The sequence below is a fragment of the Tasmannia lanceolata genome, unplaced genomic scaffold (genome assembly GCF_043159265.1).
Source record: "Tasmannia lanceolata isolate RefF3 unplaced genomic scaffold, GAP_Taslan_0.1 ptg000003l, whole genome shotgun sequence".
NCBI classification, from domain to species: domain Eukaryota; kingdom Viridiplantae; phylum Streptophyta; class Magnoliopsida; order Canellales; family Winteraceae; genus Tasmannia; species Tasmannia lanceolata.
The window spans coordinates 1,047,548-1,071,721 of NW_027518680.1; the positions used below are offsets into that span (position 1 = coordinate 1,047,548).

Below are 24,174 nucleotides of genomic sequence, written 5' to 3' on the forward strand. Positions count from 1 at the left end.
CCATTGATCCGAACAGTGACAATAAGTCCAGCCTAAGGTATGCTTGTTTCAATGTGAAATGGACATTAAAATAAATTATTATGTCCAACGCAAATTTCTTTGGTGTGTGTTTTGGTGTTTTACGCCTGAAGTTTGCATAAATTTTTACCAATTTCAAGTTGTTTTTGTGGAAAGAAGCCAGATTATCTTTACAATAAAAAACCCACACCTCTGACGGATAAAATCCCCCCTTTAACGTTATCCGTTAAGTTTTAAAGGCGAAGAAAAACGTTAAAGAGGGTGAATTTATCCTCAAGCAGTGAACCATTCTCACAGAAAACGTTAAGGGGGGATGCTCTGCTCGAGTACTAAAGGAGAAGGGAAGTGGGAGGGTGTGAAAGGTTATGTTTGTTTTTTCGTGAAAGAAAATGATGAACCAGAATCACGTTGTCATGAAATGGAAACTTGAATAGACTTATAAAATCCATAAACACGTATCCATGAAACACACTTTAAGAAATAAGATATCTTTAAAAAGGTAGAGAGGTTGGAAATGGGAATAAAAATTTCAACCTCCACTCCATGCAGAAATGAGATTTGTTTTTGGTCTACTTGGAGGCCCACCTGGCACACGATCACGATCACGATCGACCACGCTATGCAGTAAGGTTGTGGGCCCACCAGAACAACGGTGGGTAAGGTGGCTGACAAGTCACCTCAAAGTCACTTGCACGAGCCTGGTACTGATAATGTTGTTCCAAATTTAAGGATTTTGAAGTACTCGGGGTATGAAAGAACCACCTCTTTATATTCTTTATATATAAACCTCTCTCCCCGTTGCATCCATCAACACCCATTTAACCTCTTCTCTCAAACTCTTGAAGTTTGTTCTTATAGCAGAGACAGCGCTCTCTCTCTCTCTCTCTCTCTCTCTCTCTCTCTCTCTCTCAAGGAAGAAAAACGAAATAGTAGATAAGAAATCCATAGTATTTTTGTCATTTTTAGATTACAATTTTCATGTCCTGAAACCTTTTTCTTTGGGGAGGATTTCCCTTTCTTGAAGTTTCGGGTTCTTTAATGGAGACTGGTGATATCCAAGCGGTCAGTAGTAGCTTACAGCGAAACAGTTCTTCAATATGGAGGAACAACGCAGGTGACGTTTTCTCTAGATCTTCTCATGATGAAGACGATGAAGAAGCTCTGAAATGGGCTGCACTTGAGAAACTGCCCACATATGATCGTATAAGAAAAGGGATATTGACCGGAGTTGAAGGTGGGCACAGGGAAGTTGATATTGATAGTCTTGGGTATCACGAGAAAAAAATTTTGCTAGATAGATTGATTAGAGCTGCAGAGGAGGACAATGAGAAGTTCCTATTGAAATTGAAGAACCGCATGGATCAGTAACCTCTCTTCTCTCCCCTTTTTTTTTTATTTATGAATTGATCTGGGTGTTCATATCTCTCTTGAGTTTCGTAGTCTTCTTATAACATCTCTGTCGGATGTCATGTGTTCTTTGGATTTATCCAGAGTTGGAATTGATACGCCGACAATTGAAGTCCGGTTTGAACATTTGAACATCGAAGCAGAGGCGTATGTGGGTAGCAGAGCTACAACAACACTCCTCAATTACTATTTGGATATGGTGGAGGTAATTCATATTCATATATCATCAACAACTATAAAAATAATATTGGACTTTGGTGACTGCAATGTACTCTTGTTCGTAAATTGTACTAATCTGGTAATTTCTATTTTATTTTTGAAGGGTTTATTGAACTTTCTCCGTATTCTTCCAAGCCGAAAGAAAATATTACCTATACTTCGTGATGTTAGTGGAATAATCAAGCCTTGCAGGTAAAAAGGGCTCTGACTGAATTACAAATTGAATCTTATTTCGTTTCTATTTCCTTCTCTTCTCCCTGATCGATTCTCACTTTGATTGATTGCTTATTATGTAAAATTTGCAGAATGACTTTGCTTTTGGGACCCCCAGGCTCAGGAAAGACTACTTTACTTTTAGCTTTGGCTGGGAAGCTTGACCCAAAACTCAAGGTAAGGGTACTGTATTCTTTACTGTTTCATAGCTGTTGTAATTTTGACTCCTTTTAACAATCATTTTACTTACATATTCATAAATTAATAATGGTCCTCTTTTTTTTCTATTCTTCTTTTTCAAAACGTCAGGTTTCTGGGAGAGTAACTTACAATGGCCATGGAATGGACGAGTTTGTGCCTCAAAGGACATCTGCTTACATAAGTCAGTATGATCTCCATACAGCGGAAATGACAGTGAGAGAAACTCTAGCTTTCTCTGCCAGATGTCAGGGAGTCGGAACAGGTTATGGTAAGTTAAATATGACGACTTTTGATATGGAGCACTTAAAAGGGAAGTTCCACAGAGTTTGAATTCCTTTCAAATTGCAATGTGCAGAAATGTTAGCAGAACTGTCTAGAAGAGAGAAGGCAGCGAATATTAAGCCAGATCCTGATATCGATATCTTCATGAAGGTCAGCCGAAAGTGTCATTCCAGTTAGGAGTCTACTCTTTCTGATATACAGAGTTAGGCTCAGCGTCCATTATCACGGGCTTTTCTATATTCTATCTTGCAATTGAATCAAATTTTGATTGTTTTGTTGTATCGTTGATGATCCATCGCATAATGTGAAGCCCAAATGAGTTTTAAATGTTCTGCCAATTCTATTCAATCATTTCACGTATTTGGTCCTATCTTCATTGACGAATATTTGATTTGATCCTACATCTTCACAATTATTAGATAGTGTAGGAAATCTTATGCTTCCCCATTTAAGGTCGCTTTCCATCATGTTGGGACCCGGGTAGAACTCAACCTTTAAAGCTAGCCGTTAAGGGGAGGGTGCCCAAGTCCTTATAAGCCCATCCACATCCATTCACTTTTCCGAATGTGGGATCTTTGCTTTCGTGTGGAACCCCCAACAATCTCCCCCTCCACACGGAAGCAACGTGGACAATCTCGCCGGCCCATCCATGGGCGGCAACGTGGGAACTATAAGATTTTCTCCGAGGGAATTTTACCATCCTCGAAGGTACATCAGGGTTAACGAAAGATACACCCGGGTTAACGAGATCTTCCTCGAGGAAATTTCACCATCCACAAAGGTACACAGTGGTTAACGAGATCTTCCAGATCTTCCCCTAGGGATTTTCTTCATCCTCAAGGGTACGCCGAGGTCACCACGCCCCGGCACTGATACCACTGGTTGGGACCCGGGTAGAGCTCAACCTTAAAAGCTAGCTGTTAAGGGGAGGGTACCCAAGTCCTTATAAGCCCATCTACATCCATTCACTTTTCCGATGTTGGATATTGCCTCCCCTGGAAATCCAGTTTTTTCTACGTACACAGAGCATTTGCCCCCTCCCCCTCTCTGACATGACATTTGCCCCCTCTCTCTATGTGACACCTTGCCCCCATCTCTCTCTCTCTCTCTCTCTCTCTCTCTCTCTCTCTCTCTCTCACACACACACACACACACCTTCCCCCTGAGAGATTTTATATGTCGTGTGCATGTGACTTCCACCATTTTTCAAAGAGTACTGTGGGTCCCACTTCATAGGTTGATCCAAACTGTTATTTTGTAGGGCCACAAAATAAATAGTTGCAACCCGTAAATCATCTCCATAGGATGATCCTAGCCCTCCAAGGGTTTTGAAATATATAGGTTTCTATAACAGGCAATCTCGTTTCTATTACATGGTGTAGTCCATTTACGTTGTGGCCCAACAAATGAACGGTTTGGATCATCCTATGAAGTTGGCCCATAGCAGTTTTTGAAACATACTGGACTTCACTAACAGCATATAAAATCTTGGGAATTATTGGGCTTTTAAAAGGTAAAAGGGATCCTTTTATTAGATCACTAGCATTAATGCGCCATGGGCTATGCACGGGTGTAAAATAGTGGGCCCCAACCATCAGAACATGATGTATCAATGGTGGACCCACTACAACAAAAATATGATGTGTAAATTGTGGGCACCACCTTATACATGGGTTAAGGGGAGATGGCGGGTCCACCTAGTAAAATATGAAGTGTAAGATGGCGGGCCCCAACACACGATAAGAACCATTCTCTGCCCCTGGAGCAAATTCCTCGCTCCGCCCCCTAGTTAGTTACATTTTGTTTTCTTGATAGAATAATTTTCTTCTCTTTCTGTTTCTGTTCTTGCAGGCAGCAACACTGAGAGGGCAGGAGAGCAGTGTAGTTACGGATTATATTCTGAAGGTACGTACTTATGATAGAGAAACTGTTACGTGCCTAATGGGCCGTAACGGAAATAAACAAAAAGAAAATAGAAATGAGGGGAAAGAGAGATTGATTCGAGGCAACCGGACCTCCTAGTTGTTCAAATCGAGAGGAGCCATAACTCTCCAAGAAACACAAGTCTCTTTGCTAGAAACTTCTCTTCTTTTTATTTCATTAGATTGCTATTACATAAATACAAGCAAGAGAGATTGGCACATCACAAGCACACTTACCCACTAACAAGGCACCTCATAAATAACTAACTCCCACTACCCTACAATACATAGCTATATAACTAACACCTATAAACACACATCCATCCACTAACTAACCCCATTTACACCACCACTATCATGCACACATCATTCATTCCCCCTTAGAAACAACCTTGTCCTCAAGGTTGAATTGTTGGAAAAAATGCTTTATTCCACCGGGATCCCAAATCATAATGGAAATGATTTTGTTGAGCAGCATAATTAAAATTGAACTTCCATATTCAAAAATAACGGTTGCGATCTTTTGAACTCCACTTTCAAAGTCCACCATGATTAAACTCATAAAGAAATAGGATTTTTCATCTTTGTCGGCATCACTCCTCGCACGTGTGTGAAGACCCGCCTTTAAAATTTCCACGTAATCAGCTCCCTCTCTCCTTCCTTGAGGAGTTGAGACCACGACTGAACTTCACCTTCCAAATGGAAAGAGGCCATTGGAACCTTTTCCTCGAGTGTTTGATGAAAGTCAAAAAATTGATCGGTCCAACTTGTTGGATCTTCACCAACGTTGAAACGCGAAAGGTCCAACTTCACAGACTTGGGTGCGTATGAGTTAGTAAAACCGGAATGATAAGAGCTACCATTGCCATTAACCCGACCTTCATGGATTCTAATAGGAACGTGAGAAGTCTCTCCAATTTCACTAGCAGATTGACTAGTGATTTGCTCCACACGCGCATTCAATTTCTCAAACATCTCCGCCATTCGATTCATTATGTCTTGCTGGCCAGTTAAAAGCGACTCCACAGCTTGCTCTAACCGCTCCACGCGCTGATCCATGCCTGAGCTCTGATGCCAATTTGTTACGTGCCTAATGGGCCGTAACTGAAATAAACAAAAAGAAAATAGAAATGAGGGGAAAGAGGGGTTGATTCGAGGCAACCGGACCTCCTAGTGGTTCAAATCGAGAGGAACCATAACAACTCTGCAAGTAACATAAGTCTCTTTGCTAGAAATTACTCTTCTTTTTATTTCATTAGATTGCTATTACATAAATACAAGCAAGAGAGATTGCCACATCACAAGCACACTTACCCACTAACAAGACACCTCATAAATAACTAACACCCACTGCCCTACAACACATAGCTATATAACTAACACCCATAAACACACAGCCATCCACTAACTAACCCCATTTACACCACCACTATCATGCACACATCAGAAACAAGCCATTTCTATACTGAGGAGGTTTTCTGAAGGATAGAGATAAAATTATTTTCTTCACTCCTCTTAAAACTGCAGATTTTAGGACTAGAAATCTGTGCTGATACCTTCGTAGGGGATGAAATGTTGAGGGGAATCTCTGGAGGACAGAAGAAGCGTGTTACAACAGGTAAAAAACTAGTATCTAAGGTTGAATCATATTCTGAGGTAGATCTTTTTCTCTTTTTTTTTGCAGCTTTATGTGGATATTGAATTATATCATTTGGGATTCTGACAAATGTAGGGGAAATGCTTGTTGGACCCGCGAGGGCGTTGTTCATGGATGAGATATCCACCGGTTTGGACAGCTCCACGACTTTCCAAATTGTGAATTCGCTTAGGCAATCCATTCATATTCTCAATGGGACAGCTCTTATTTCTCTGCTCCAACCCGCACCAGAGACTTACAATCTCTTTGATGACATTATTCTTCTATCCGATGGGCAAATTGTGTATGAAGGTCCGCGAGAACATGTGCTTGAGTTCTTTGAATCAATGGGTTTTAAATGCCCGGAAAGAAAAGGTGTCGCCGATTTCTTGCAGGAAGTAAGTTTCTCAGTCTGACTATCTTTACCACTGTATCTATTCACAGTTTATACAGTTATCTAGAGTGAACTATTTCCATCATCAGAATTAATTCATTACCTCATGGCAAACTTAGTGCTGAATTCTTTGTAAGTCGATAGGTGACATCGAGGAAAGATCAGCAGCAATACTGGATACACAAAGGTGAGCCTTACAGATTCATTCGCGTCAAAGAATTTTCGGAGGCATTCCAATCGTTCCATGTTGGTCGGGAGTTAGGAGATGAACTCGCCATTCCGTTTGACAAGAGCAAGAGCCATCCTGCTGCTCTGACAACTTCCAAATATGGTACTAATACGAGGGAACTATTGAAGGCCTCCATCTCAAGAGAATTTTTGCTCATGAAGAGGAATTCATTTGTCTATATCTTCCGGACGTTCCAAGTAAGTAATGTAGTTCTTCAAAATGAAATGCTGTATTCCAAATATACAAGACTAAACACTTAATTATGTTCTCTTTCAAAATTCCAGCTTATAATTCTTGCAGTCACGTCAATGACAGTATTCTTCCGCACCAAGATGCACCGTGATACAATGAGTGATGGAGGAGTTTATATGGGTTCTCTGTTTTTTGCACTGACCACGATGATGTTTAACGGATTCGCAGAGCTCGGCATGACAGTTGTTAAGCTTCCTGTTTTCTTTAAGCAAAGAGACCTCCTTTTCTACCCTGCATGGATATATGCCATACCTGGATGGATCCTCAAAATTCCAATATCATTTGTAGAAGTTTCTGCCTGGGTTTTCATGACTTATTATGTCACTGGCTATGATCCAAGTGCTAAAAGGTAGGACTAAAGAGGGAGATTATACCAAATCATTTCCAAGATGTTTTGGATTGTAATTCTCTTCCATTGGTTCTTGGCAATAACCACAAAGTGATAATGTTGCAGGTTGTTTAGACAGTTTCTGTTACTCTTAGTACTTAACCAGATGGCCTCTGGACTTTTCCGGTTCCTTGCTGCATTGGGAAGGAACATGATTGTTGCGAATACATTTGGATCCTTCGCATTGCTCGCTATCATTGTTTTGGGTGGATTCGTCGTATCTCGAGGTATAATATACACCAAAGATGTATGCTTTCCTACTTCTGAAATGTACAGGCTTAATCATAACTAAGCACATTAATGAAATTGGAAGCTTGGCTATTTATATCTACTCGAATCACTAAGGAATTCTTTTAATACGTCTAATGATAATTTGTGTAGAATCATACATGTAATTTCTTCTGAATTCAAATATGATCATTGGTAAAAAAAATGGTTTTGATAACGTTAGAAATGATATAGTTAACGGCTTTCAAAGTCCTAACATTCTCTTCATGATACAGTGGATGTGAAAAAATGGTGGAAATGGGGATACTGGTCCTCACCCTTGATGTACGGCCAGAATGCAATTGCAGTCAATGAATTCCTTGCTAAGAGTTGGAGACACGTAAGAGTGCTATTATAAAGTAAGGATTCTTTAAATTAAGACTGGAAAATCAACTCAGATTTTATTTTGGCAATTGTTGCAGATCCCTCCCGGATCAACACAGACATTGGGAGTTTCAATTCTGGAATCACGTGGAATCTTTCCTCATGCGTACTGGTACTGGATTGGAGTAATCGCGTTGTTTGGATATATATTCCTATTCAATGGCTTTTATACTTTGGCTCTTACTTATCTCAACCGTGAGTATTCTCTTCTTTGATGGGAAACATTAATCAAACAAAAGCTCTTGCACATTATCACAGTTTAAATCTTGTAGAACCAAATTAATAATTTTATAATGGAATCATACGGTGGCAGCAATCGGATCAGTTCAGGCAGTTGTATCTGAAGAGACCGTGGAGGAGAAACAGGATATCAGAACGGGGTCATCCCGAGGAACGAGCTCTGCTGGTAGTACTATGTTAGAAGATGAGACCAATCATTATGTTTGCTGTTTTCTAATGCATGCTTCATCCAAATCATCTAAATCAATCTATGTTACTGCAGCAAGAGATAATGAAATTAGGAGCAGCAGTCAAGAAGGCTCATCAGCACATGCAGAGTCAACAACTGATGGCAATCAGATCCGGATGAGAGGGATGGTTCTTCCATTTGAACCTCTTTCCATCACTTTTGATAACATCAGATACTCTGTAGATATGCCACAGGTAGTTTTAAGTTCGCAATAAATGGTAAATTATTGTCTAGGACCTTGAGGACTTGTTCACATGCCTATGGATCACAAAATTGAAAGTTCCTTGTTATATTTGAACTTGCAGGAGATGAAAGCTCAAGGCGTTCACGAAGATAGACTATTGCTCCTGAAGGGTATCAGTGGAGCTTTCAGGCCAGGAGTTCTTACGGCACTAATGGGTGTCAGTGGGGCTGGTAAGACCACTCTAATGGATGTGTTGGCTGGAAGGAAAACCAGTGGATATATTGAGGGAAACATCACCATATCAGGTTATCCCAAGAAGCAAGAAACATTTGCCCGCATATCGGGTTACTGTGAACAGAATGATATTCACTCTCCACATGTCACTGTTTACGAGTCTCTGATCTACTCTGCATGGCTCCGATTACCCAGTGAAGTTGATTACACAAGAAGAATGGTTGGTGGTGTAAATACATTTGTTTCATACACTCTTTCTGCTTTTGTAACAAAAAAGAAATATAGTATCTACTCAAAATTGGCTTCTAAAGGCATATAATATTGAGATGCAGATGTTCATTGAAGAGGTGATGGAGCTTGTAGAGTTGGTACCATTGAGGGAAGCATTGGTTGGATTGCCTGGTGTCAGTGGGCTTTCAACTGAGCAGCGTAAGAGGCTAACCATTGCGGTTGAGCTTGTCGCCAACCCCTCTATAATTTTCATGGATGAGCCAACCTCCGGGCTCGATGCCAGGGCAGCAGCTATTGTGATGAGAACAGTGAGGAACACTGTGGACACAGGAAGAACAGTGGTGTGCACAATTCACCAGCCCAGTATTGACATATTTGAGGCTTTTGATGAGGTGAGTGAAAATTGAAATTACAAAACTTCTGATTTTTTATTATGTTATCTTAATTAAGCAATGTATTAAAAAGAGAACGGACGAATATAATGGAATAAATATAACAACTGGAGGATGTGAAATTTGTTAGTTGTGTTTTGTGTTTTATTGTTAATTCACACGTATTGATGCCTTTTCATTCTGCTTTAAGCTTTTCCTATTGAAGCGAGGAGGTGAAGAAATTTATGTGGGTCCATTGGGGCGCCATTCTTTCCACTTAATCAATTACTTTGAGGTGCAAAACCTTGGAATCATGTTTTCCCCCTAGCCGATGTATCAAATTCTCCCAGATTGGTACTAATCAAATTGGGTTTATGTTGTTAAGGGTGTCAATGGAGTCAGTAAGATAACCGACGGTTATAACCCCGCAACCTGGATGTTGGAGGTGACGTCACCGGCACAAGAAGAATCTTTGGGGGTTGACTTTACAGAAATATACAAGAATTCGGAACTATTTAGGTGTGATTAAGAGATATATATTCTTTTGCCCCCCATCTAGGAAATGACAACCATTTTTTTGGAAAGCTCTTAATTGTCTCTGACATCTGTTGCAGGAGAAATGAAGCTCTGATAAAAGAACTGAGTATTCCTTCTCCCGGTTCTATAGATCTTTACTTCTCCACTCAGTATTCTCAACCCTTCTACACGCAGTGCATGGCTTGCCTATGGAAACAGCACTGGTCATATTGGCGCAATCCACCATACACTGCAGTGAGATTTATCTTCACAACAATCATTGCCTTGATGATAGGAACGATATTCTGGGATCTGGGTTCCAAAACGTAAGAAAACCTCAATAATTTTTGAGTTATGTTCAATTTTAATTTTAGACAGAAAAATAGCTAATTACATTGATGTTGAAAACTGCAGGAATACGCAACAGGATTTGTTTAACACATTGGGTTCCATGTATTCAGCGGTGCTGATCCTTGGGTTTCTAAATTCCTCAGCTGTGCAGCCAGTGGTGTCGGTAGAACGAGCAGTTTTTTACAGAGAGAGAGCTGCAGGAATGTATTCTGCTTTGCCATACGCGTTCGGTCAGGTACTCGTTTTTTACATTGTCTCTAATGGTTCTCCTTTTAAGAAGTTTGATTGGGCAGTCCGAGGAACTATAAACGGATCCATATGTCATATATGTAGGAACGGATAATTCTCTATGAAGCTTCTTCCTTCATTTCACTACTCACGTTGCTACAATGCATTTGCAGGTTGTGATCGAGATCCCGTACATTTTTGTCCAGGCTCTGGTATATGGTCTTATAGTGTATGCAATGATCGGATTTGATTGGACAGCTTCCAAGTTCTTTTGGTATTTTTTCTTCATGTACTTAACGTTCTTATACTTCACCTACTATGGGATGATGTCAATAGCTATTACTCCTAATCAACACATCGCTGCCATAATTTCTGGTGCATTCTTTGCATTTTGGAATCTCTTCTCAGGTTTTATGATTCCGCGACCAGTAAGTTCCAATTCTATCTGTTATCTACATGTTGGGTTTCCTAAAACAGAAAATCACTATAATCTTTTGGTTGGCCGCAGAGGATTCCTGTGTGGTGGAGGTGGTATTACTGGGCATGTCCCATGGCTTGGAGCCTATATGGGCTAATTACTTCGCAATATGGTGATATACATGATACAATCGAGTCTGGAGAGACTGTAACCCAATTCCTGAGGAGCTATTTTGGATTCAGGCATGACTTCCTAGGAGTGGTTGCATTTATGAACATTGTGTTCACCGTTCTCTTTGCATTCGTGTTCGGATTTGGGATAATGGTATTCAACTTCGAGAGAAGATAGACAATGTTTCTCTGAGCCACACCCAGTTATTAATTTGAATGCAACACATCAGATCAGCCCTCCTGCACACACAAAAGGGACTGCGGATTTGTCAAAAAATTGGGGTTCTAGTAGGATGTAAGTAAAGAAATTGGAAAAGGAATTTATTTGAATTTGTGTGTCAAGGTTTTGCATTTGTTCACTGCAAGCTATTCAAACATTGGTCCAGTGAACGATTCTCTTTGAATGTCTGTTGGTTATTTCATTATTTCATCAACAAAGTCAAGAACTGGTAGTTTTTTATCTATTAATTTTTTCTTTTTTTTGAAAGATGAAGCATTTCATTAAAGAAAGCATGACCGAGGGGGTCCCCAAGGTAACAGAAAGCAACAATTACTTGGATTTGGGGGGGGGGGGGGGAAGCAGGATCAAAAAGCTCTTAACTTTCCTTTGAAACACCTTCTCTAGCCAATTTGTCAGCCTCCCCATTGGCGGACTGCCTAACATGGAGGAAAGAGACCGATGCCAAACCCAATCTATCCCGAATCTCGTCAAATAATACTGCAAATCTCCAAGGAAACACTTTAGATCCTCTTAGCCTCCTGATAACATTGAGAGAGCCCCTTCAAGGAAACACCTTTTATCTATTAACTTATAAACAATTAAATTGGAAAACAATGATTAGAAAATGTTATTAACTTTATGAGAGTTATAAACTTGAACGCTTAATACCAATTGCACTTCAAGAAGAAATATCTCCAAGGTTTAGGAAGCAAAGTAGGGCTTTCAACTATCCGTCACATCAAATGTCCTTGAAACAATTATGGAGTAACATAGGATAAGGATGCCACAATTCGACTAACATAAATTGTGTCAAGCATTCTAGAGTCAAACATCCCTTTAAGTAAATTCCAAAAAAGATCTGCAAAGGATATGGAAAAATTAATGAAGCAAGTGATGCGGATTGTAGGCTTCCTCTACTTTTCTTCTCTTATTCTTCTTCTCTTCTCTTCTTTATCTATTTCTCTTCCCTGGCCTACATCAGCGAGTCTGTCAACTACCTTACTTCAATACTATGGATCTTACAACTTAATGACCCAAGCAAGCATCACGTATGTTCTAATAAAGTAAGAATCAGTTGAGGTGGTTGAAGCAACCAGAAAAAAGATGCAATCTGTATCATGCTCTCTACATCCTCTCCTTGTTCCTTCGCCCAAGTGGTAAGAAAAAAAATGCTACCTCTCTTCTCATACCTCAGAACCTATTTCATTCCTCCCTGCCACTCTTGCTGATGATCTGTCAACGATCGAGCTAAAGTTAAGATTCTGTTGGTGAGAGCCTCAAAGACCATCAGTTTGCGTAAGTTGTTAACGGTGTGTTCGGCAACAATTATAAAAATGGTTTCTGCCTATCTTGTAGGCTGTTTTGTTGGCGCACAGAGAAAAAAAAAGGCAAAATCCCAAAAATCTTGTTCGGTCACTACAGCCTGTAGAGTCCGTTTTTACATTTTCACATTTTTCTAGACTGGGCGATGAGATTCTTCAGAGCGACTCAGAGTTGCTTCTGCAGATTCTCATTAGTCCGTTTCTACCCAAATTTTTCTGCGAGAATGAGAAGCTACGCCGAACACGGCCTAAATTTCTTGGAAAGCTCCCTTCTAGAATGACTTTACTAATACTGTGGCCTCTACTTGGAAATCACTAATAATGTTTCCTTATCTCTGATGAGTTTTCACTTTTTCCTTTTCAGATTTTATTCTAAATTCGATGTTCTTAATGCTCTAACTGCATTCCCTCACTCTCATCATACATTCGTCTCTTTAGATAAGATCGGCATCAGTGAGGATGGTTGAAGCGAGGTGACGTTGATGTGGTGAACAACAGGCATGAGGTGTAATCATTTATGACAAGGAGACAACTGTGACGAGTCCAAAGCGTTGTGAACCGCAACAGATCCAGATGGTCATAGAGCTACCTTCGACAGTTTATATGTATTCCACTTCTGTTGTAAATAATGCTATGGTCATAGATGTTTCTTTATTTTTTATTTTTTGAAAAGGCAGGATAAATTCATTAAAAAGGAAGAGGGCCGAGGTGGACCTCAACCAAAATTACAAGAAAACAAAACAATAATAACAAAAAAAAATACAAATCTCAGGGAGGAAGGAAGTCAAACCACTCCAACTCCAACCTCCTAACCCGCTATGGTCATAGATGTTTCTCTCCTCTTTTTCAATAAAATTCACTTTGCCTTTCGAAAAACATAATTATATGGTTGGTTGTAGCATAGACACAATATATTGGTAGGGTTGAAAGTATGAACACATACCATGTCATAGACCTCATGAAGTCTAAATCTCTTACATAATATGCATCCATATAACCCACAACTTCTCCTAAGCCCTTCCCCAATCAAACATAATACCCATAGTTTCAAAAAAAACCCGCATCATTGCGACTCGCTCGAGTCGACTCCCTTTTACCTTGGCCACATTCTTGTCTGAGACCGCATTCTTCCCTACAAAGTCAATCAAAACTCCATTGGCTCTCCTGAGATATGACCGCGCGACCGAGTATTCTGCCACGTCAACTGAATAGTTGACTATGCCATACCAAGTTGACAAGGCTTTGCTTTGGACACGTTTTGTCCTGCATCTGCATTTTGAAACACGTACAATACCAAACTCCAATGTTTGGCATCTGTAGTTTGCTCATCATATCTGGCCTATATCTGGCCTAACTTGTTGCGATCCTTCGGTATGAAATGGGTCTTCCAAAAAAGAATCAGATCGGTCCTATCAAATTGGAAGGGGGGCATCTTTGGGGATACAGGGCAAATGCTATGGAAAATGGAACCTTTCACTATAATCTGGAACCTTTTGAAGGAGAGAAACAGTCGGATATTCCAGAACAAGGAACGAAACGTGAGATGGGTATGTCTTTAGACTAGGATTGAACTAATATCGTGGATCAAAATAAAGAGAAATGACCACTACAGTTTGGGGGAGTTTCTAAGGAACTGGCACGATATAATCTCGGAAAGAAAGATAAAGGAAAAAGAAACCCCAAAATGGAGACCGCCACCGTGTGGATGGTGCAAACTCAACTTCGATGGAAGCTCAATTGGGAATCCTGGCAAAGCTGGAGTCGGTGGAGTGTTTCGGGACTCAAACGGAAGGATCGTCATGTCATACTCGGGTCCTGCCGTTATATGTGATGTAAATGAGGTGGAAATCCGGGCACTCCTCTTTGGTCTAAAATGCTTCGCAGATCACAAAATAGGGCGGCTCATCGTTGAGGGTGATTCGTCTAATGCAATCACTTGGGCATCGAGTAATGCTAAGGGACAGTGGTGGATCAATCACTTATTATGAAGGTCAAGGACCTGGTCCGAAGGGTTAACCCAACATTGGAGCACAGGAGAAGTTCTGCCAATGAGTTGGCAGATCGACTGGCAAAAGCTGGGGTCTTGTTGGATGACATGGTGATCACCATTGCAAAAGAGCGTGAGGAAATACTAACGGTGGAATTTTTATGTTTTCCTCTTTTCTACGCTTCTTCATATAGTTGTTGTATTCCGGGGTTTTGGGGGACATCTTGTCCCCGGCCTCTGCTTTTCTTTAGTATAGTTGTCATCTTTCCAAAAAAAAAAAAACCAAACTCCAATGTGCCTACTAGATACGCACATATATTAAATGATTTCCTATGTACCTTCTAACCACCCTTATCAGGTGGCATCGAATTTATGCACATCATCACATACATACCCGAGACTTATTATACGAGTCTTCTTTCTTGATAGATTTGGGATTTTATGGGTGTTTCTTGCTGGTCCATCGGACTTGTTGGAGAGTAAGTTCATGGCTCCCTGGCGGAAGAAGAGCAAAATCCATTGCAATATATCTCTACTAGCCACAATCTGGGTTCTGTGGAAGGAGACGAATGACAGAGTATTCAGAGATGTGGTTAAAAGCTTTGTCTATATATTTACGAAGATCATAGATATCTAACCATATCTTGGGCTAGGATTCTCCCTGAATTTAGGTTTGTTTCAGCATATGATTAATGGAAGGGGTGGCGTGAGATTTGCAAGAGTGGCGAGCAGTGGCAAATCATAAATCAAAGGTGGGAGCCTCCATATCTTGGGAAGCTTAAAATGAACATCGATGGTTCTAGCTTGGGGAGTCCTAGTCCAGTCAGTATCGGGGATTTACTTAGAGATGACAGAGGTGACTCGGTGAGACGTCCTTGGACTTTCTGGGCCCCATTGGGATAGCGGACTCCAATAAAGCTGAGGTTAGAGCCATGCTCCAAGGTATTAGGCTTATATAGGCTCATAGACTAGATAGAATAATAGTGGAAGGGGAATCTAAATGTGATCAAGAGGTTGAAGGTAAATATTGGTATCTGAGTTGAAAAAAAAAGGTTATATATTAGTAGGCATGGGTTGTTGCAATTAAGCCCAAGAAGGCGAACTTCAATTATTTATAATAAAGAAGAAACTAAATCAGATTATTAGCCATTGACGGAATCTGAAATTGAACTTATTTTAAGTAATCAAATGTACAATAAAGGAAGCAGGCCATTATTAACCACTAACTGAATAAATTAGATTATTAAAACAGAGTAATCCCAGAACATCATCAGTAATCCAAAACTGATCACGCGCGTTATAAATCTCACTTTATCGCACGCATTATAAATTTCACTTTTTTTGGTGTTTGTGAATGTTATAATTGCATATGAAGCATATTAGTCTCTGAAACGAACTTCTCTTTGATCTATATTTGCTCATATAGCAAGGTAAGTAATTTTATTTTGTTTTTGCTTCTTTAATTACGCTAATTAACTCAAGAGTGACAATTTTTTATAGGATTAAAAAGAGCATGAAGATTTGATAAACTTTTCTTTGAACAATATTAAGTAGCATAGAATCTTTTATTTTTTGGTAGTTCCAGCTGCTTTATGAAGAGAGAATCTCTGGAGTCCTTCAACAAAAGCGTAGACCTAATAACAATTACGTTTAGATTTTGCTTTAAAATTTTGATCTTAAATTGATGATTTTTATGTTCCGACTACCATTCTAAAAGCTACACACACGGACCAAACATCACAAACCCATTGTCAACCAAGATGGATCCCAAAAATGGGTTCCCACTTCATCGCGGCAGCTTTCTCAATCGGCGAAGCCTCATAACCAGAGTTGATCGTTCAGTTCGGTCCCTCAACCGAGAGGGACCTCACCTCACTTCTTTAGAGGGTATAGGTGCATTTGTTGTTAAAAGAGCGGTCAGCTAAGCCTCCCTTTAACGAATCGCGGAAGGAAGCGTAGAAGGAGGAGTTTGTTTTAATGATCCGGCCAGAGTGACCAAACCATGTAGATATTTGAAAATAAATAAAATGAATTGAAGGTACAACCATAATGGACTAAATCCTGTAGATTTTCGGAGAACTCGACCTAACAGGATTATATCATATCTTTAATCAAGATAGGGAAGCTCTAAATATGTGCAAGGGGAAAGAGTACATGATAGAGATCTCACACTTCTGAATTTCTCCGTGTTTAGCTCAAGACAACCTCCAACCTTCTAGCTCTGAAATTTTTCCAATGGCATCGCAAACTAACAAGACCAAGTAAGGCTGCCACACAGTAAAAACACTTAAGAATTAAGATAGCATTCAACGCAAACATTTTTTTAACCCGGAATTTATCTAGGAACCAGGGGGCAGCAGCTTAAATTTTATTTATAAGAAAATAATAATTACAAGAGGAGGACATAAAACCTTGCCTCTAACCCGTTACAATACAGGAAGATAATAAAAAAACGAAAAAAGAAAACCCCCCTTTAACCATTCAACTCAAACTTCATATTACTAAAAAAAACTTTATTTTAGCAACAAATAATAGTACTTATTTGGTTTCCAGAACTTCCTGAATATAGTTTTTAAGAGTCCTATGAGCTATTAAAGAAGTATACTTTGGGAAAGGAGGTACCTGAAAGATAAAGTTTTAAAACTTACTAGAACAGTCTGATTTTTCCACAAGAAGGCTCGGGAATTTTTATAGGAAAGTAACAATAAGTGGCTGACAATGCAGTAGCTAGCTGGCTCTGCCAAGTTTTTTTTTGAATGGTAATGAATTGTGTTAATGAAAGAGAAAGGGGAGACCCCGCGACCAAGATTGTCATTATAGAGAGAAAAGGATAACAGAAAAAGAGAGAAAATGGACATAATCTAGGCCCCTCAAGGGGAAAGGAAGTCAAATGTCTCCAAAGAAACTCTGCTGACTCCTTCTCTAGCTAACCTATCAGCCTCACTGTTAGCCGATCTTCGAAGATGGTGAAACGAAATCGTTGATTGAGCTATGAGATCTGAAATCTCATCCATCCAATGAGCAGAACCCTTCAACCATCGAATGGCATTGAGAGAGTCACATTCCACTACCACCTTGTAAAAAACGACCGGCTCCAAACTCCTCAGTCCTTGTAGCACAGTTCTAGCTGACTCTGCCAAGTTAAGCTCATATAAGAACAACTACAAAACCAATCTATAATCGAGAAACAATCAGAACCCCCAAATCCCAGCAAAAAATTTCCAAACCCTTCTCTAAATCCACAAGAAAAATTCTAAAACATATAATAACAGAGGGGGAGAGAAAACCTGAGTACAAAGCAAAATATTTCCTCTGTAAGTGAAAACTGTCACTACTCTCTGCAAATAAAAACCCCATACACTGTAATCGGTTGAGGGAGAGGTGATTCTCTCTTGTTTTGGTTGTTAGCTTTGGTGGCCATCTCGGTCCTGGTTTGGTCCATTTGTTTCTCCTTTTTTCTAAAGATATTTTTTGCCATTCAAAAAAAAAAAACTTGTGGACAATACTAATTAGTTTAACATTTTTTACACAAAACCTTCTCAGGACCTTCTAAGTTCTAAATGTATATACTTTGTGAATCCGCAACCTTACTACATTGTTATCTCTTCATATTTTCATACCAATCATCTTTTCATACCACTAAGTTCATTCACGTTGAATTCCTTGCTCAACAAAAACATCAACCAATATAACAAACGTATAATATCAAGAGAGAAAATATAATTATCATCAACAACTCAAAACACAAATTCAACAAACAAACTCACTTCGATTGTAGCGATTCTTCATCATGAAAGAATCAAAGAATTTGTACTACTTATGTGAACATTGCTTCGAGTCATACACTAACTTTTTCAGCTTGTAATTTGCTCTTCCAAGAAGGCATTGGCATTTCACTCTTTACCGGCAGTTTTATATGACTGCCGATAAATCTAATCAAATACCCGTATCGACGGATTTCTTATGACTGCAGAAAAAATTATATTTCGTGACCACCATTAAAAAAAAAAGCAAACCTGTAAGCTCTAAATCCCATTTCCCTATAACCACTATGCAGGAGAAAACACAAAGAAGAAAGAAAGAGAAAAAAAACGCAAATAAATGCAAAAACAGACCTGAGAGAGAGAGAGAGAGAGAGAGAGAGAGAGAGAGAGAGATTAACCTTGAAGAGTTCCTGGAGAACGTCCTGGAGGGAAGAAACGAATTTGATGCTCGACTTCACTTTCAGTGTTGAGAAGGAAAAGGAAAGCCACATCCATGGAAAAGGAATGCCCACCTCCCCTTATATTTCTTCGTTTCCTTCTACCGCCAAACAATGGAAAAAGAGTGGAAATGTAAAAATAGTTTCTCTTTCCGTCTCTTTCTAGCCCTTTCAACCAAAATATGCTCAACTTCCATTGTATGTGAATTTATTTAACTAATATTCTTTCTTTCGAGAATTAAATTTTTCTTCATCTCTCTAGGTATTTCATTTGCTTTCCTTATTTATGTTATTTCCGTATGATGTAAGGTTTCCTTAATTTCTTTTTCCTATTTTGTTATTTTTTTGTTTCCTGTTTTGTTTTCTCTAATTTATCTATGATGCAGTTGTCGTATAGCTATTCGGCAAGGAAATAAGCACATTTAGCGCTGAATCATATTGAAGGCTTTGGTTTCTTCGAATTAACTCAGATTTTTCTCTATTTTGATCCTTCTTCTTTGCTATCTTCAATTTTGATAGTGTTCTATCAAGTCAGTATCTAAACCCCTTCAGTATCCTAACCTTGTTTAGGATTGAACCTTGTAAAGCCAAACTATTGATTTTTGTAGTCTTTTTATTCTACGGCTCATTCCGGGTGAGACGAATATTATTTGGGTTGACTCATAATGCTCTAAAAGATCAATGGTCATGATGTCACATATATATATTCTCCTAAGTCCTACCAGACCCAAAAAGTACCTATTACCATTGATCATATAATGTGATTGTCTGCCTAATCCTTCATAAATTCTAATATAATTTTCTTAGTAAAATATAAGTCATCGTGAGGAGTTCAAATACTATTTAACTAAGCAATGAGGATGACGCAACACCCATGACCAAAATACGAGTATTTACACCTGAAGATTGCCTAAAATTTTTCCAATTTCAAGTTGTTTTTAGGGAAGGGAGTCGGATTCTCTTTACAGTGAAACATACAACCTTGCCTAAATCATCCTTTAAAAAACTACTATATTTAGATGCAGGGACTGGGACAGAAATTCCCTCGAGGGGGCATAAGAAGGGTTGTTATACAATAATCAATACATTATTATAGAGACAAAGGAATTTCATTTTATTCATAAATTATGACTAATTTTAATATTTTATACAAGAGAGTGGGCACTTGTTATGCCCTAATTTTTTTTTATATGGTGTCTGCTTGGACATGCATGTATTATTATAAAAAAAGAAAAAAGAAAAAAAAAAGAGGGGCCCACTTATATGATGATTCAAATCGTTCGTTTATTGGACCACAACGTAAATAGGTTGTGCCCTAAAAATAATTTCCATCCTGCGATTTGTAGAGGGACTGCGTCTTATTGAAACGTCTAGAGATAGGAGGGCTAGGAACATCCTATATAGATGATTTTTGGGGCACGACCTATTTAGTTGTGGCCAACCGGTTTTGGACTTACGAAGTTTTGATAACTTCCTTCCCAAATCCCAAGTCACCCTTAGACTCTCATTGGCTCACATGATCTCTTCCAAAACTATAACTGTTAGTGATTTTGGATTTTCAAAATCATATGTTTTGCATATTTTAGTGTTTTGGAAAATGTTTTATCAAAAGCGTTTGGGAAAAAGAAAATATTTTCTTGGAAAGATTTGCTTTTACAAAAGAATGTAAAAGTGTAGTTGAAAAGATAGTAGTCCCGTACCGGATGAGAGAAAAGAAAGAGAAGAGCTTATAAAGCACTACACTTTTCTATTACTTGTTTGATTGCACATTGGGTTGAACCCATGGTTGGACCCGCGGGACGGTGCAACGCACCGTTCGCACACGCGCACGCGCGCGCGCGGCGTGGGCAATGGGCTATAGGGCTATAGGGCGCATAGTGGCGCTTTTTTAGGCGCACTTTGCACTTCGCCCAACGGTCAAAGGGTGTGATCAAATGGGTTGTGTCCCTTCCCCCAACGGTCAAGTGCCAAGGGGGTGCGATCCACACCATAGATGGTTGATCTAACGATGACTGGGTTGGAGAGAGGTTTTACTCAAACCAACAGTCACATCTAGGATCGATCAGGACCGTTCAATATCAATGGGTGCGATCTAACGGTCAGATTTCAAACATTCTGGAAAGGTGCCCTGTAGAGGTGTTTTTCACACTGAAAAGACACCAGGTGGTCTATAAAATGTGCAGAATTCGGTCATTTCATACAGAAATCGAATTGGCAATTCTGACAGACTTTACACTCTCTTCTACACTCCTACAAAAATCCCCAAGTATTTCTACATACTGTTTTTCTTTTGTTTACTGTTCTAGATACTGTTTTTCTGCAGAAACAGAATCTAGAGATTTCTCTAAGGCTTGAAATTTCGGAAGGGCATTTCGGGTTTGATTCCGCTAGTGCTACGCGTCATCAAACATTAGTAGGGCTTCCCTACTATGCTTCATTGTATCTTGGAGGCAATTCGCGAATCCCCTTTGCACACTACTAGTGGGGGCGAATCTTGTCTTAAGGAAAGTGATATCACTCCTTGAAGCAACAAGTTTCTGTTTTCTATCATCAACAGTACCCTCAACAAGTTTTTCCAACAATCTTAAGACAAGATTCTCTACTGTTGTTTCAATGACACTTTATTCGGTTCGTCAAATGACCCAAGACTTTGTCAAACTCGAACGTTTCGACAAAGGAAATTTCAAGCGCTGGCAGAAGAAGTTGCACTTCATTTTGACATCACTCAAAGTGGTCCAGGTTCTCACTACTCTAAAGCCATCAGCAAATGAAAATGAAACTTTGGCGGAGGCTCATGCAAGGATGAAGTGGGAATATGATGACTACATTTGCAAAGGGCACATCCTAAATGCTATGTCAGACACACTATTTGACATATATCAAGGCATGGGATCAGCAAGTGAAATCTGGAATGCACTTGAAGCCAAATACTTGGCGGAAGATGCCAGTAGCAAGAAATTTACTGTGAGTCAATTTTTAAATTTTAAAATGATAGATGATAAGTCTGTTATTGATCAATTACATGAAATACAACATGTAATTAATCAAATTCATTTGCAAGGCATCCTTCTTGATGATTCCTTCATTGTCCCGTCAATTATTTACAAACTTCCACCAAATTGGAAAGACTTTAGAAAAAGTCTAAAACACAAGAAAGGGAAAATGTCTATTGAAGACTTGGCTCAATGCCTCAGAATTGAGGAAGAGTTAAGAATCAGAGACAATAAAGAAAATAAAACTGTATCCTCTAAGATCCATTTGGTGGAAAATGTCAATAATTCGAACCAACAAGGAAAAGGCAATTGGAAGATAAACAAACACCCTAAAAAGAAGACTAATAAGAATAAGAAAAGAAATGGTGCTTGTTTCAACTGTGGCAAACCAGGCCATTACAATAGTGAGTGCCGACTTCTTAAGGATAAGAAGTCGGGTGCACCAACAGACAAAGAAAAGTTTGTCGCCATGATTTCAGAGGCAAATATGCTTGAAGATGGCAATGATTGGTGGATTGACTCTGGTGCGACGATGCATGTCTGTAAAGACAGGAACCTATTTTCAACTTATGAAACAGTTGAAGATGGAAGCGTGTTATACATGGGAAATTCGTCGACAGCAGAAGTCAAAGGCAAGGGCAAGGTGGAACTTGAGTTCACATCCGGCAAGCGACTCACTCTAACCGATGTCTACCATATACCAAAAGTTAGAAAGAACTTAGTGTCTGGAAGCATTCTCAACAAGAATGGCTTCAAACTTGTATTTGAATATGACAAATTCATTCTTTCTAAGGGGGTACTTTTGTTGGGAAGGGATATATGTATGAAGGGATGTTCAAACTTAGTATTAATAAAGTGAATGTCTTTGCTTATGTTTTGGATTCTTCTTTATCTTTATGGCATAATCGTTTAGGACATGTAAATACTAGGAAAATGAATGATATGGTTAAATTAACCTTAATTCCTAAATATGAAAATGACTTAGTAGATAGATGTAAAACATGCATGCAAACCAAGATAATCACTAAGTCATTCCCTAAAGTAGATATAACTTCTAACTTGTTAGATTTAATACATAGTGATGTTGTGACATACATAGTGTTCCCACAAAGGGAGGTAAAAAGTACTTTGTTACATTTATTGATGATTATTCTAAGTACTGTTATGTTTATCTACTTAGTCATAAAGATGAGGTTTTAGAAAAATTTAAGATTTATAAAACTGAAGTCGAAAACCAATGTATAACAAGCATTAAATGTCTCAGATCAGATAGAGGTGGTGAATATCACTTTCCTCATTTCTGTGAATCAGTAGGCATAGTCCATGAAACTTCTGCCCCTTATTCACCACAACAAAATGGTGTAGCAGAAAGGAAGAATAGGACACTTACTCAAATGATTACTGCTATGCTTGTTAATTCTGGTTGGAGCCTTTAATTTTTCCAGATTTGATCTGCACCGTTGGATCAAGATTAAGGTGGACCGGTTGGATGGGTGTGAGCCAAATGGTTCGTAGGCCCATCAAGCCGACCGGTTGGGTTGGGCTTCGGTTCGGGCCTAACGGTTGGCCCAACCGGCCCATAACTCCAACGGTCAAAGGGTGTGATCAAATGGGTTGTGTCCCTTCCCCCAACGGTCAAGTGCCAAGGGGGTGCGATCCACACCATAGATGGTTGATCTAACGATGACTGGGTTGGAGAGAGGTTTTACTCAAACCAACAGTCACATCTAGGATCGATCAGGACCGTTCAATATCAATGGGTGCGATCTAACGGTCAGATTTCAAACATTCTGGAAAGGTGCCTTGTAGAGGTGTTTTTCACACTGAAAAGACACCAGGTGGTCTATAAAATGTGCAGAATTCGGTCATTTCATACAGAAATCGAATTGGCAATTCTGACAGACTTTACACTCTCTTCTACACTCCTACAAAAATCCCCAAGTATTTCTACATACTGTTTTTCTTTTGTTTACTGTTCTAGATACTGTTTTTCTGCAGAAACAGAATCTAGAGATTTCTCTAAGGCTTGAAATTTCGGAAGGGCATTTCGGGTTTGATTCCGCTAGTGCTACGCGTCATCAAACATTAGTAGGGCTTCCCTACTAGGCTTCATTGTATCTTGGAGGCAATTCGTGGATCCCCTTTGCACACTACTAGTGGGGGCGAATCTTGTCTTAAGGAAAGTGATATCACGTCTTGAAGCAACAAGTTTCTGTTTTCTATCATCAACAGTACCCTCAACAAGTTTTTCTAACAATAACTTCGTCCTGAAAACCTAAGAAAAATATAAATAATTATAGAGGCATTTAGGGTCCTTCCTATCATACAATTATTGGCTGATCCGATCCGTTAATCTGAAAATGACAACAAACACAGCCAAGTGCTGTTGAGAACACCTCGATCAGATGATCCTATGGCTTTGATCCATCAAGCCTTGTTTAGGATTTGACCGAGAAAAGCTAAACCA

General features: G+C 39.3%; 1 protein-coding gene and 1 long non-coding RNA gene across 4 annotated transcripts; one reads left to right on the plus strand and one right to left on the minus strand.

The window, feature by feature from the left end:
* Positions 1 to 835: 835 nt before the first annotated feature.
* Positions 836 to 13,137, plus strand: LOC143846990 (pleiotropic drug resistance protein 1-like). 3 transcript variants are annotated; one of them, XR_013234896.1, is made up of 24 exons: positions 836 to 1,382; positions 1,510 to 1,836; positions 1,950 to 2,034; positions 2,167 to 2,326; positions 2,414 to 2,490; positions 4,192 to 4,245; positions 5,790 to 5,880; positions 5,995 to 6,296; positions 6,437 to 6,718; positions 6,806 to 7,122; positions 7,228 to 7,388; positions 7,665 to 7,768; positions 7,851 to 8,007; positions 8,126 to 8,218; positions 8,315 to 8,475; positions 8,587 to 8,919; positions 9,032 to 9,322; positions 9,513 to 9,596; positions 9,687 to 9,820; positions 9,916 to 10,143; positions 10,232 to 10,403; positions 10,570 to 10,824; positions 10,905 to 11,279; positions 12,965 to 13,137. XR_013234896.1 is itself a non-coding variant. In XM_077355649.1 (24 exons), the coding sequence occupies exons 1-24, from the start codon at positions 1,057 to 1,059 to the stop codon at positions 11,160 to 11,162; spliced, it is 4,335 nt and encodes a 1,444-aa protein (XP_077211764.1). In that variant the 5' UTR covers positions 836 to 1,056; the 3' UTR covers positions 11,163 to 11,452. The 3 variants fall into 3 exon arrangements, 2 of the variants coding, with proteins under 2 accessions (XP_077211764.1, XP_077211753.1); XM_077355649.1 differs by lacking the exon at positions 12,965 to 13,137 and having other exon boundaries at positions 1,510 to 1,630; positions 1,748 to 1,836; positions 10,905 to 11,452; XM_077355638.1 differs by lacking the exon at positions 12,965 to 13,137 and having other exon boundaries at positions 10,905 to 11,452.
* A 3,732-nt stretch (positions 13,138 to 16,869) lies between these two features.
* Positions 16,870 to 19,185, minus strand: LOC143847006 (uncharacterized). The gene is made up of 2 exons (XR_013234900.1): positions 18,676 to 19,185; positions 16,870 to 17,646 (listed from the first exon to the last, which is right to left on the minus strand). It is a non-coding gene; the product is annotated as an uncharacterized LOC143847006 (long non-coding RNA).
* Positions 19,186 to 24,174: the final 4,989 nt, after the last annotated feature.